The sequence below is a fragment of the Schistocerca nitens genome, chromosome 4, assembly GCF_023898315.1.
Source record: "Schistocerca nitens isolate TAMUIC-IGC-003100 chromosome 4, iqSchNite1.1, whole genome shotgun sequence".
Taxonomy (NCBI): Eukaryota; Metazoa; Arthropoda; class Insecta; order Orthoptera; family Acrididae; genus Schistocerca; species Schistocerca nitens.
Genome location: NC_064617.1, coordinates 774,671,363 through 774,686,439, shown reverse-complemented (window position 1 = coordinate 774,686,439; position 15,077 = coordinate 774,671,363). Strand labels below are relative to the sequence as shown.

The 15,077-nt window shown below is 41.5% G+C and overlaps 1 protein-coding gene across 1 annotated transcript in view; it reads left to right on the top strand.

Annotated features, from left to right (window-relative positions):
- Window positions 1–15,077, top strand: part of LOC126253124 (FAS-associated factor 1) — a 144,385-nt gene that overhangs the window by 32,421 nt on the left and 96,887 nt on the right. Inside the window, exons 6-8 of the mRNA XM_049954253.1 lie at window positions 5,155–5,278; window positions 5,361–5,506; window positions 8,797–8,951. Of these exons, the coding sequence (XP_049810210.1) occupies window positions 5,155–5,278; window positions 5,361–5,506; window positions 8,797–8,951 (425 nt within the window). The remainder of the gene's footprint in view (window positions 1–5,154; window positions 5,279–5,360; window positions 5,507–8,796; window positions 8,952–15,077) is intronic.

Below are 15,077 nucleotides of genomic sequence, written 5' to 3'. Positions count from 1 at the left end.
TCCCACCAGTGACAGACTGTGATCCTGGGGCATGACCTGTCCTCCTGGAATCTTCACACCTAACCAGGACATCGTCAACTTGATAATCCATTGAAATTGCAGTGGCTATTACTGCTGCCTGCTGGAACTACAACAAATAATTTCTTCGTGTTCTGCAGTCTGTTGCTCTCCAAGGAATGAATTTCGGTAATGACATCCCCTAACTCCTTGAGGTTAACATACTTTCTGTTGAAATGGTCCCGAGAAAGCATATGAATGGGTCTGTTCATTGGTTCGTACAGGTGCTGTCAGTGATTGAATTCTACCCCCAGAAATCACCATTTCCCGGCGGGGTCAGGGATTTTCTCTGCCTCGTGATGGCTGGGTGTTGTGTGCTGTCCTTAGGTTAGTTAGGTTTAAGTAGTTCTAAGTTCTAGGGGACTTATGACCACAGCAGTTGAGTCCCATAGTGCTCAGAGCCATCTGAAATCACTATTTCTAATGTTTGTTTGTCTCCAAGCAGGCTGCGTACTTATCTTGAAATGACCACCTTAAACCAACAACTCTCCCCCCTTTTTCTCCTAGTTGGGGATTTCATTGCACACCATCCCTTGTGGGGAGAACATCTTTGGTAGGGGCCTTCTGATTGACCAGCTTCTTTCCAATCTCAGTGTGTGTCCCGTCATTGACAGTACTCGATTCACTTCAGTGTTGCCCATGGCACATTTTCAGCTATTGACCTTACAATCTGTTCTCTCAGTCATGCATCTTTGCTACAGCGGTTATTACATAACGATCTTTGTGGCAGTGACCACTGTGATTGCAACAGCTATTCATGATCCTCAAAGCACCCTACAGTGTCTCAAATGACACTCTTCACGGATCATCCCCCCCCCCCCCCTGCTTTTAAGTGGTTTTGCACAGAGACTCACTACCTAATTAAACACAATAAGAATGAAAGCTGGAAGTACTGGGTATCCTCCTTGGGAATTTGTGCCCTTCCCATGTGTGAGCTAAGCTCCTTCGTCTTCTGGTCCACAAAAGCTCAACTGTTACAGGTCACCTCCTTCAGGCTGGTATTTGTACTGATGTGCAGGTTCTTCCTAAATGTCTTAAAACCCACTATGTGACAGTGTTGATGTTCTCTTCTTACCCAGCTACTTTTTGAATGTATAAACGACAAATTGTAGTCTCATCCTATCTACCCACCCCCTGACATGACAGATTATGTAATGATCCTTTCACTGACTGGGAACTGCTTCAGGCTGTTGACTCATCACACTATATGACGCCAGGCCTTGATTCGATTTATAATCGGTTGATCTATGATCTGAATGTTAATCGAAAACTCCATCTACTCGGATTTTTCAATTGTATTCGTCTAGAAGATGTTTTCCCTTCACAGTGGTAACTGGTATCATTGTCTCAATCCTTAGCCAAGCAAAAGCCTAGTGTCCACCGAAAGCTACTGTCAGATTAGCCTCACCAATGTGCTCTTGAAAGGGTGGTAGCCTGATGATTATGTGTGGTTTCCGGGCGAGACAATTTGTGTGGGTAGGTTCTTTTGGTCAACACTTCATTGCAGTCTTCTTCTTCTCCCCCCCCCCCCCCCCTCCTCCCCCCCTCCCCTACACAAGGCATACAACATTGCTTGTTGCCATTCAATTATATTCAGCCTTCATGACTGGGGCTTTCTAGGCTCCCTACCAATTTTTATTCATCAGTTCTTATTTATCAGGTGTTTCGGGTTGGAGTTGATACATCACTCAGCTTCCCATGGGTCTAAGAAAACAGCTTCTTGCAGGACTCTGTGATAAATTTTACACCCCTTCTCATTGCCATCAGTGGGCTACTTGTCTTCTTGTCAGGCCAGTGAATACCTCGTTGCAGTGGTTATCTCCCGGTCTGTAGATCCAAGGTGCCATTCAATTGACCACCACCCATGGCTTCCAGTTCTCTTATGTGAAAACACGAATCGTACATTTCTGTTGTTGCACTATGGTCCATTCTGACGCAGAACTCTACTTGGGTACCCAGTGTGTGGACATTTTTGCACAGTACTGAATTTTGGGCCTCTTGTTTGATAAAAAGCAGCCACAACAGCCACATATTCATCAATTAATGACTAGCTGAGTGCAAAAAGCTTAACTCTCTCTGCTTCCTTGTCCATACCTCTTCGTGTGCAGATGGCTCTATTCTCCACCATATTTACTATGTCCTGGTTTTATCCCAAGTAGACTGAGGTTGGCTAGTTAATGGCTCAGCAGTACCTTAAGCTTTGAAATTGTTGGATCCTTTCCATTATCATAATGTAAGACTGGCATTTAGCATCTTCCAGGTGAATCCCTATCAATTTTTATTCATCAGTTCTTATCCCACCTTTTTCAGTTCATGTGCTTGTGTTGAGCAGGCATGTTCCCTCTTCAGTTCTGGTGGCACCAACTCCTGCTCTCTTTTGTAGCCAACTTATCAAATTCATTCTGCATACAAGCGTCATCAACCCCCTGATACCTGCCCTCAGGTGGAATTATCACTTGAATGTGCCTCAAGGTCCTCTGCTGGGACCTCCACCTAACTTCGTTATAAGGTGTTTTCGTGCACACCCCCCTTTGGTTAGTACCTGGACATGAATTAGGACCAAAATATTTTGAGCCCATAAAGTGGTTTGGGTTCTGGACAAATGTAGGCACATGCAAGGCTGTACTGACCCTATGACTCACTTTGGAGTAATACATTGTAGGAAAGTTCTTGTAGAATATAAATATTTTTGGATTAAAGTAGATCACTCACCAAAAAGCAGAAGCATTGAGTTGTTGTTAGGTAGATGTAAAAGAAAGAAAATGTGATTGCTTTCAGAGTTATCCTTTCATGAGATAAAGTAAAAAACACACTCACACACAATCTATGCCCTTACGTTTTGCCAGCTGTTAGTCCAGCCTGCAACTTGGAGAGGCAGAGGTGTGTGTGTGTTTGTGTGTGTGTGTGTGTGGGGGGGGGGGTATTTTACTCAGTTCATTTAAGGATAACTCTGAAAGCTAGCAACTTTTCTTTCTTTTGTGTGTGACTATCAACAACTCAATGCTTCTGCTTTTCTGTGAGTGGTCTCCTAATGCAAAAGAATTTACTTAGACTGAAGAAGCGAACATACATTTATGGCATTCGTGTATTTACAGAAAGCTTCTGACAATGCCAATTGGAATACTCTCTTTGGAATTTTAGAGGTAGCAGGGATATAATACTGAGAGTGAAGGTAATCTACTACCCGTACAGAAACAGGCTGCAGCTATAAGAGTAAAAAAGTGTGGAAGGGAAGCAGTAGTTAAGAAGGGAGTGAGACATGATTGCAGCCAATCCCTGCTGTTATACTATATGTACATTGTGCATACAGTAAATAAAACAAAAAGAAATTTGGAAATAGAATTAAACTTCAGGATTAAGAAATAAAAGCTTATTTCAATTACTTTGTAACTCTGTTATGGTGCCAAAGGAGTTGGCAAAAGATCACTTCTATGGAATGGATATTGTCTTGGTTAGGCAGTTAAATTAGATAGTGAGAGAAACTTTTCTAAAAAGAAGCAAAATATTCGACAAGAAACAGTAAAGACAAGTAGATAATAGAAGTGTTTGCAGAGTGGTGCTACAGGAGGATGCTGAAGGGTAGCTCGTATAACTAGCATAGAGGCACTGAAGTTAAGTGTGAGAATATAGCATTACTGATAGAATTAAGTCATAAGTAGCCTACTTTTGATGCTGAAACGGATATCAGTGTAGCAACAGTGATTACTAAAGTATAAAAGACAGAGAAAACAATTAGGGAAATTTAAAGTTCAGTAAGGTAGATAAAGAAGCAATCATGTTGTATCTTCAAAGGGAACTCGAAATATTTACATGTGGGTAGAAGCATGTTGAAGAACTGTGGCAATAGTTTAGAAAAATAGCACACAATGTACTGGATAGATAGATACGTAGTAGAACAGTTTGTGATTGGAGGGACTTGACATCGAAACCAAAGCCCAATCATCCCAATGGAAGCATCCCGGAGAGCCAAGACTAGAAAAAGTGTGCCAAGTTCGATCAAATGTCAAAGTTTTGCTCACTGTTTTATTTTTCCCAATTATAGTGGCGTAGAAGGAGTATTACCTTTCGTTATGTGTCGTTTGCGAGAAGCAATATGCAAAAAGCATCTGGAGTTGTGGAAAAACAATTCATGGCTTTTGCATCACGACAGTGCACCTGCTCATTCATCGTTGCTTGTGAGAGTTTTTTTTTGGCCAAAAACAACAAAACAATCATGCCTCAGCCACCATGTTCACTGGATTTGGCCTTCTCCTGCATTTTTCTGTTTCCAAAACTAAAGAGACCTATAAAAGGACAAAGATTTTTAATGATTGAGGAAATAAAAACTGGAAGTACTCAAGGCTGTACCAAAAAGTGCTTATGAGAATTGCTTCGAGGGTTGGAAAAAGCATTGCCACAAGTGTATTGTATCTGACACCTGTCTACAAAAAGAGTAGCACAAACGATCCTCAAAACTACTACCCAATCACATTGACATCCATCTGTTGTAGAATCCTAGAATGTATTATTAGCTAAAACATAGTGAGGTCTCTCAGACAGAATGATCTCCCCTTGCCAAGCAGCATTTATTCAAAAAACGTCAGTCATGGTAAACCCAATTGCGTTTTTCTCACATAACATCTTCAAAGCAACGGATTGAAGCAGTCAGGTTGCTACAGTATTTGACTTCCGAGAAGCATTTTATTTGCTACCACACTGATTATTAACAGATATACTGTTGCATTGATATTAAATAAAATTTTGACTGAACTGATGGTTTTTTGGTAGGAATGGAGTGTCATTGACAGAAGTGGAAGAAACCTTGGATGTGCCCCAAAAAAGTGTTTTGGGATCCTTGTTGTTGTATGTTAATGAGCACGGTAGGCTTTTTGCAGATGATACAGTTATCTATGACAAAAATAGATATCCAGTCTGGTCATGGTAAGATTTCAAAATAGTCTACCCACAAAACACAGAAAAATAGTATCCTATGACTACGTCAACACATAATGTGGTTTTTATTAAGATGTTGGTACAGCTTTAATTTTGTGTAATGTAAGTATTTTTTCTATTTAATCTTTATTTAAGTATATCAGCTGGCTATGATGATATTTTCAGATTGTTGTTGATCTGGTGGAGAGTGACAATAGCTCAGCAGAAGAGTTTGAAGATGCATCAGAGACATTTGCTGTCGAAGACGATATCTTCGTTGATGTTGAAACTAAAAGAATGCAGCCCTTAAGTATGTCACCAATATTTACTAAGTATTTGTAATATTTACCTGTTTCATTACTTTCACATCCAGATTATTCTTTTTTCTGCAGTTCCAGATAACGTAGAGGATGAAACTGCTGCCTGCATTCACTTTTGTGACCAGTTTACGAGTCGTTATGGTTCGTCACATCCAGACTTTTTCCCAGGATCTTTGGAAGATGCAATTAAAGAAGCTTGTATGAAACCTGCAAAAGATGTGAGCATTTTACTCCATACTGCAGCACTGGTTTTGTTTGTTTTTTGATTTCTGATATTTAGGAAAATAGTTATTTTTCTTTTTTCTTGTTATAATGGCTTTCTTTCGTAGTGTCATAAGACCGCTGGTCCCAAAAGTGTATGATCATGTTGTGTACTCTTGGAACATTTTTTTCCATCACTGGAGAGCCCACAAACCATTTTTTCTCCAATTGTTTTTATTTGGAACCAAGTTACAAGGTTTGTTGCGAATCTCACCACTAGATTTTACAAGCTGCAGCAAAATGAATGTGAATGTTTGAACACTTTGGATCTGCTTGCCATTGTTCAGAGATTTGGGCTCTGCATATTCTATCCTCTTATACATTGAGAGTTGCTCATAAATTATATGCCGAACACTTTGTCTCAATATCTGCACTGTCACTGGGTAGTAAAATTTTAATCATGTTTAGACCAGTTTCAATAGTGGTTGTTGTTGTTGTTGTGAAACACCTGTCAGGCATTGGTGGATCTTCAGACCCAATTCTCAACACCAATAATTGTTATACTATTTCTTTGTGTTGTATGGCAGTATGGTAGTGTATGCTGTACACTGATAAGTTTTCTACAGCAACACAGAAAGTTCCTGACATATTCAATGTTTTTCATGGATATAGTCTTTCCAAGATCTTCAAATACTCAAATTAGTACTAGAAATAGCACTTCAGTTACATAATGGACTGCCCTACAAATTGTCATAGAGAATAACATTTTAAAACTATTTTTATCTTAACATTTGCATATAATTCCAGGCATACTCCTATCTGTTCTGATAATTAACATGTTTTGGGTAAGTCAGCATAAAGAATGTGTGTTTTTTATATACACACACTGGAACTTGGTAGTGTGTATGGATTACAGAGTGTGGATGTCAGTGATCCTGCCTTGCCTGTAGACTACTTACAGGTCACGCAGCGTACAATACACATATGGCTACATTAATAGCATTGGGAGCAATCGAATGAAAACAATAGACTCATTCGGTTGTAGCTTTATGTATCAATTGAACTATCCATTCTTTTGAGTGAAACTGTCTATGGGAGTAAGCGAATGGAAACAAATGAATTAGTTGGTTGTAGCTTTATGTCTCAGGTGATTATTATACATTCATTTCTTTAGAGTGAAACCAGTCCATGGGAGCAACCGAATGCAAACAGTCGACACAATCCTGTGGTGTTTTGCGTACCGACTGACTTATTCATTCTTTATTTTCAGGTGAAAACAGTCTGTAGTTTTTCTTTTGGTTGAAGCATGTATTCAGTTGTATGTTCAACTGAATCCACTGTTTAGCAGTTTAGTAGACTGAATTATCCAATTACTGTTCTGAGTGAGACTAGTCTGTAGTGCTTTCATTAGGTGAAGTAAAGCAGTGATGTACAATACAATCTGGGGTACATGTGCACCCAGACGGTAGTCCCACTCTAGGTTTATTTGAAGACACCTCAATGGGTACGCCAAAGTTAAAATATGCAGTATGAATACTCATTTAATTATGTACTGAAACACAAATTCTTCTTTTCACTATTTAAGACTGATATATACACTGCTGTGCATTAAATTGCTCCAGGTGCAGTTAATGCCATGTAAAAATGAAACTTCGTTGGGAGTAAAAAGTTGAGAAAGCGTAAAAGTTCTCGTAGGGGTATGTGAATGAGAAAGAATACATGACAGATTTTTGTGACTGTTTCCATTCCGTTTTGCTGAAAAGATGTGATGATGTCTATGTATTACAAAAAATCTAGCCTCAAAGACTCCTGCAGGCTCCATGTCAGGGCAGCAGACAGCAGGAGGAGGACATGACCAGTAGCCACTAACGCAGGTCCTGACAGTATTGCTCTCATGCTGGCCACTGCGCTACCTCTTCGCACTGCATCCCTGGTGCTGGCAGCGGCAGCAGCAGCAGCAGCAGGAGGAGGTTACAGCAGTGGGCGCAGTGCACCTGCCATAATGACCGTGTCCCCCCCCCCCGCCCCAATGGCAAAGGGTGAAAAAGTATGGGAGTGAAATCACTCAAACCCAGACACTGAGTGAAAACATTCATATAACTGGTGTCACTAACAGTTAATTGTGTCAGTCGTGTGTCTCACATTGAATGAAACCACTCAAACCAGGAAAGTGTGTGAAAACATATGTATAATGGCCACAGTCGACAGAGACTTCTTTCAGTTGGTTGTCTCACATTGAGTGAAACCACTTAAAACTGGCGCGTGAGTGATAACATTCGTATAGCTGACGTGGCCACAGAGACTAGTTTCATTCAGTTTTTGTTTGACTGAAAAAAAAAACAACTAAAGGAAAAAACAATTGACTGGTCAGTTTATTGTTGAAAAGCAGTTGTCTGTCCCATCACTATATTTAAATATTTATATACAAGTAGAGTTAATGATCACTTAAATTATTTTGTATAATTGAATCTGAACTAGTTTCCTAAAAAATACAAAATAATACTATAAATATACTACAGAAAGTTCTGGCAGAATTAAATAATTTAGGAGTAAATGTAAAACCTCAAAAAACATTAAAGCTGTTGAGTCATTGACAGGCACATAAAAAAGGCTGAAAACTTCTCTGCCTTTCAGGCAAATTCTTCTTCCAATGTGCCCCTCCCCTCCCCCTCCCCCCCCCTCTCTCTCTCTCTCACACACACACACACACACACACACACACACACACACACACACACACACACACACTTACACCTGCCTTTGAGTTGTTACCTTTACTCTTAAATTATTTACAAAATACTAATATACTGTGTTACCATGAATAGTATTGTGTACTAAGAGTAGTTAGCACTGACCAGTAACAAGTCAGTCACAGAATTCTGAAGTGCCAAGTTACAGTATGTTGATGTTAAGTTTGTAGTCATAAAAGTATTTGTCATCTTCTGTGTACTTGTACACTAGTTAAATCATAAAAGGACATGTTAAGGGAAAAGTCTGATGGAAAAGCAATGCAGATGGACATATTTGATTAAAACAGAACAGTGAAACTAATCATTGGGGTGATGTACTTCCATACATGAAAGGCCATTGTCCATCACATCATCTCCCATTAGTTATCATTCATTAAGGTGAAAGTGTCGTGTGGAGTTTGAAAGAGTCAGAGGTACTTCGGAAGAATTGCCTGCAGAAGACACAAGTCATAATTATAGATCTGTCTCAACACAGTTTTAATCTTTTGAAACTTCATTAATAATGATAGTAAATTTACATAGTTTCAAACTAAAATAAAATATTATTCTCTTTTCAGCGGAGGCTGTTGGCTATTTATCTCCATCACGATGCAAGTGTCTTGACAAATGTGTTCTGCACACAGCTTCTAGGATATGAATCAGTTCTGCAGTGCCTGAGTAATCACTTTGTTGTGTGGGGCTGGGACCTCACACACGAATCCAACAAACAAAAGTAAGTGCAAATTTGCTTCATTATTTTACTTATGTAATTAACAGGTGGAAAAGTCTGAAGGAAGCTTTTGTCCAATTGTGGATGTGGATGTGTTGGTGATGGTGACGATGACGCTGACGATGACATCCCTGCTGTTCGTATCACAATTAAAACGCTGTCATCGTGTAACAAAACTTTGAAGAATGGTTTTTTGGTGAGGATACTTTAGAAGACCCCTGGAGTGCATCGTTTGTGAAAACTGTCGTAGTGTTAACAATCTCCTACTTTCTAAAAATTGAATAAAATCATTCTGATTTGTTGTGAATGGGCATGGGCTCAGCACACTGTATCTCAGTCATTGTTGGCTCTCCCGACCTTGTACATGTTGTTTCTCATTCAAGTAGCTCCTCAGTTGGAATCATGAGGCTGAGTGGACTCCATTCAAGTCCTCCCACCAAGGAAAAATCACTGTCAGTACTGGGAATAGAAACTGGGTTCAGCACAACAGCCAGATGTGCTGACCACGTAGCTACAGAGCTGGGCTAATAATTTGCTACTACCTGAAATTTTGTTTCTCATTATAGAAATTGTCAACATTTATGTTGCACTGTAACTCTTAGAGGTTAGAAAATTTTGTAAACATATGTCTCTGCAAAACATTCTCAAAATTAAAATAAAAGATTTACATTAGTGATTCAGCACAGAGAAAGTGTCACACTTATAAATACCAAATGAAGTAGGCCGTCTCGACATTTCCTAAAAGAAGACATTTACCTGTGTACTGTTCTTTTAGCACTTGGCATCATTGTTAGCAATTAGCTGATTTTGTCCCATGTGGCATTATGAAGCTATATTGTAAGAACAGTAACAAAAGTTAAGAGCAGCTTCAAGTATTTAGTGAAGGCGAGTCACACACAAAGCTGCCAATGACAGCTAAGTCTGGATTGTAAACACCATAAACCAAACTAATATGCCATTCAGCATGCACCGCACTGATCAGATTATAACTGACACAGATCAAGTGTGGGCCATCTTATGTGTAGGATTTGTAGAGGACACTTCTGGTGACTTAAGCCCTCTTGGTAATGACTCCAAAGTGGTTGAAGAAATTTTACACCAAGTAATCAGTGTCCATAGTGATGTCATGTGGTACCACTATATCCCCTCCCCCATTTTAGTGGCTGCTGAGGAGAGGGGGCAGGGGGAAGCAGGTGTTGCATGGCCTGGCTGAGACAGGATGACAAAATGATGTCCACAGGTGTCACTGCGGAAGGCTGAGGCAGAATGAGGCTCAACGGAAGTTGCACGAACCGCTATGGAATCGGGAGGATCTACTGCCGGATGGGGAAGAATGTGGCTACTGACCAAGATGGCAGAGACGAAGTTCATTTGTATAAAATCTCGGGAGAGTTGTAGATGGACAACATGGTATACATCATGGATCTATGGTGGTCAGAGGTCGTGCCACAGATCTATGTTGGTGTTGTCTGAACCTGCAGGCCCACAATGGAGTGTCCACCCAGAAGGGAGATACATCGGCAGTGATTTTTACCAGTGGTGGAGGCATCATGTCCAAGAGGGTGCAGCGAGAGGAGTCAAGAAGCCACTCTGCTAGGTTGTGGTATTCAATCAGGGTAGCCCTCTGAGTTGTTGAAAACTACAGAGGCAGCAGATGCTGTGTTGGGCATCATTTTCATACAGAGTTGAATCTTGAATGTGCAGATGAAGTGTTTCCCACAATTGTTGGAGAACAGGTGAAAGGGTGTGATGTGTGGGTGTTCAGATCTGTTAAAGACACGAAATAGTTCAAAGTCATTAGAGGTGAAAGCCATCTTGTTATCTGAACAAAATTGAAAGGGTTGCCTTCAAGCACAAGTTTTTTTTTCTTCCAATGCCACAGTAGTATTGACAGAAGTGACCTGGGACATGCAGATCATTAAAGGGGACTTTGTGTTTGCGGGTGGCTGCATGTTGTTGACCACTACACCATTATTTGCTGTTTGTTCAAATTCATTGAACAAGAGTTGAAACCACAAATATACACTCCTGGAAATGGAAAAAAGAACACATTGACACCGGTGTGTCAGACCCACCATACTTGCTCCGGACACTGCGAGAGGGCTGTACAAGCAATGATCACACGCACGGCACAGCGGACACACCAGGAACCGCGGTGTTGGCCGTCGAATGGCGCTAGCTGCGCAGCATTTGTGCACCGCCGCCGTCAGTGTCAGCCAGTTTGCCATGGCATACGGAGCTCCATCGCAGTCTTTAACACTGGTAGCATGCCGCGACAGCGTGGACGTGAACCGTATGTGCAGTTGACGGACTTTGAGCGAGGGCGTATAGTGGGCATGCGGGAGGCCGGGTGGACGTACCGCCGAATTGCTCAACACGTGGGGCGTGAGGTCTCCACAGTACATCGATGTTGTCGCCAGTGGTCGGCAGAAGGTGCACGTGCCCGTCGACCTGGGACCGGACCGCAGCGACGCACGGATGCACGCCAAGACCGTAGGATCCTACGCAGTGCTGTAGGGGATCGCACCGCCACTTCCCAGCAAATTAGGGACACTGTTGCTCCTGGGGTATCGGCGAGGACCATTCGCAACCGTCTCCATGAAGCTGGGCTACGGTCCCGCACACCGTTAGGCCGTCTTCCGCTCACGCCCCAACATCGTGCAGCCCGCCTCCAGTGGTGTCGCGACAGGCGTGAATGGGGGGACGAATGGAGACGTGTCGTCTTCAGCGATGAGAGTCGCTTCTGCCTTGGTGCCAATGATGGTCGTATGCGTGTTTGGCGCCGTGCAGGTGAGCGCCACAATCAGGACTGCATACGACCGAGGCACACAGGGCCAACACCCTGCATCATGGTGTGGGGAGCGATCTCCTACACTGGCCGTACACCACTGGTGATCGTCGAGGGGACACTGAATAGTGCACGGTACATCCAAATCGTCATCGAACCCATCGTTCTACCATTCCTAGACTGGCAAGGGAAGTTGCTGTTCCAACAGGACAATGCACGTCCGCATGTATCCCGTGCCACCCAATGTGCTCTAGAAGGTGTAAGTCAACTACCCTGGCCAGCAAGATCTCCGGATCTGTCCCCCATTGAGCATGTTTGGGACTGGATGAAGCGTCGTCTCACGCGGTCTGCACGTCCAGCACGAACGCTGGTCCAACTGAGGCGCCAGGTGGAAATGGCATGGCAAGCCGTTCCACAGGACTACATCCAGCATCTCTACGATCGTCTCCATGGGAGAATAGCAGCCTGCATTGCTGCGAAAGGTGGATATACACTGTACTAGTGCCGACATTGTGCATGCTCTGTTGCCTGTGTCTATGTGCCTGTGGTTCTGTCAGTGTGATCATGTGATGTATCTGACCCCAGGAATGTGTCAATAAAGTTTCCCCTTCCTGGGACAATGAATTCACGGTGTTCTTATTTCAATTTCCAGGAGTGTATAAGAATGATTTCATAAAGGAAAAGTTAGCGCAGATTGTATTTTAGTCCATTTGTTGCGAGCCTCTGGAACAAGAGCTTAAACAGAAGCCTTATTGCATATTTACAGATAAGCTTGTGTTACTGCATCCAAAATGGTTTGAAAATATGCCGCTGCGAGCTCAGTTTTACTTAGTAAGGTGCGATCATCTAATTTTGCAAATAGTTCATTTGGGATCGGTAGGAGATAATTTTCTTCTGTGTTTATTGATACTTTAAAATCACCACAAAGCCTCAAAGTGGTGGTAGCTGGAATATTATTACCAGTGGAGTTGCCCATTGACTATGAGGAATAGGTGTTAACATAGCTTCATGAGTGATTAAGTCTAATTCTGTTTTGTGGACATCCTTTAGAGCTAGGAACACTGGACAATTGCACATCGCCTTAAAAGTGTCATGCACTTCGAAATCAGTTGCCTTCCATAACCCAGGCTAGAAAATTCTAGTCTATCTATCACAGAGACTCTTGTATCTCAATGTAAGGCCCTTTGCATTGAATTGAATTGCATGTGCTGTTTCACGAACCATAAATCCAAAAGCATGGAATCTATCCTAAAAACATTTTCTGCTGTGCGGTCAGCTACCATGAGAAAATTTACTTGATGAGCGACTTGGTCGTGAGTGAGTAAAACTGAAAATGTCCATAAGTCCAAAGATTTGTCTCAACTCCCTGTGAAAGTAGTGACCCTAAACTTAAGATTGGTTTAGTATGGACACAGAAGCACCAGTGTCCAGGAGTAATGTTACTGTGTTTGGCCTAAGAAAGCATCTAAGAACATTTTCTGGGTTACATTCTGAGAATTCTGCGCTTCGGTAGATTATTCAGTCGCTCTGCTCTCTTCTGCAGATTGAGGTGTATTTGCAGCAGAACTGCTGAAACGTGTTTCTGCAAGTGTATCTGTTTGCAGCTCCTGTGCTCCAATGAGGGCATACCCTGTGTGTATGATGATGTAAGAAATGTTACGCCTGGGCAACAATGTTGCCACTAATGTTGCCTGTCGCCATTGGTGTAGTTTATGGGGTTGTCCAAGTCCTGCTGAAGTTGACATAATGTCTTGCCCCACTGGTGCCAGAGAGCTGACTGTTGCAACATCTTCTGTCATAAGCAAACTTTGGCTTGCGTGGACACATGGGCTGGAGTTACTCACATTTACTTTCATCAGAAAAAATATTCAGTTTCTTCAATGTGTGGTTTCTCACTCCTGACTCTGGGATGAGATGTACAGTATTGCTCCTGATTAGAGAATCTGCCCACACAAAAATTTTAAGTTGAAATTTCTTCTTAATTCCTGTAGGTGGGCAGCCCAGTCTGCAGAAGATTGAGTGGTGGCAATAATGTGTTTCTTATTGAAAAATGTTGTTGCAGTATAGAAAAAATTCTAGAACTCAAATTCTGCCAAATTCATTAATAGCTTTAGTTTCTGGAGTAGATGATACAGTTAGGAATTTTGTGACAAGAACATGACCTTTTGTTTTTCTGTGTCAGAGTTTTGGCAAGCCTTAAAATATAACCTCAGTTGTTGATGGTAAGAGTCCTGCTTCTCAATTTGTTCGTTAAACAGTGGGCAAGGAAGATTAACCTGTTACACTCACTAACAATTACAGTGTGTGTAATGCTGCTGCTGTTAGCTCGTGATAACCCTCCACGGCTTGTGTTAGTAGTTGTTTAGTTCCTCCACGGTTGGAAAAACTACACTCCCACCTAATTACAAAAATGTTACAATGTCCAGTTTGCATGCATCACAGGTTACGAGTCATAGCCACAGACATAAAGACAACTTGCACACAAATCTATCAAAGACTTGCCCCAGTTTATTTCCCAAAATGATATTTGTTTCAGAACACTTCTGGAGCAATGCAAACCATTTAATTAAGCATTTCAATCAAGGTCCAGACCTCACAGTATCAGAGTTCCACCAATAGTAACCAGACCAGTAAAAAACTGAGTATCCAAAGTAAACACCATAAACCAAACCAGTATGCCAATTAGGACGCACTTTACTGATCATATTACAACTAATTCAGATTGGCCCTGAGCCATCATACATGCAGGATTTGTAAAGGACACCGCTTGTGACAAGCACCACTTGGGTAGCAGCATCTCGGCGGTTGACAGAAATGTTGTACTAGCTGATTGGTGTTGACAGTGACATCAGTTGGTGCCACTACAGATTAAAAAAAGAATATATAAAATTAAGGAATTACAGAAAAACATAAACACATTTCTTATTTACTTACACAACACCAGTGATCATATTATGCTTTCAATGTGTCATCCATGCCGCACCGTGACAAGAGTAACATGCAGTGGTGCACCCAATTAAGAATTCAGTATAGCTATAGTAACTAAGGGCTAGGCCTGTAAGTATGCCAACATTTAATGTAATTTGCACAAAAAAGAAAAAAAGGAAAAGCTATAAATGTCATTTGGTAATGGATTACTATCAAAAATGTGTCCTATGTGCAGACTGAAAAAATTGCAATGTGTATGCAAAATGCAACAAATATATATGTTGTATCATCTTACCAGCATACATAACACTGAAATAGCACGGCTTAAAAAGACTAGGTTTTAACAGTCAGGAGGTGCTCTGTACGAACCACAATTGAATTCTTATAGTTGCATATGAGGACCTTCTTTTAAT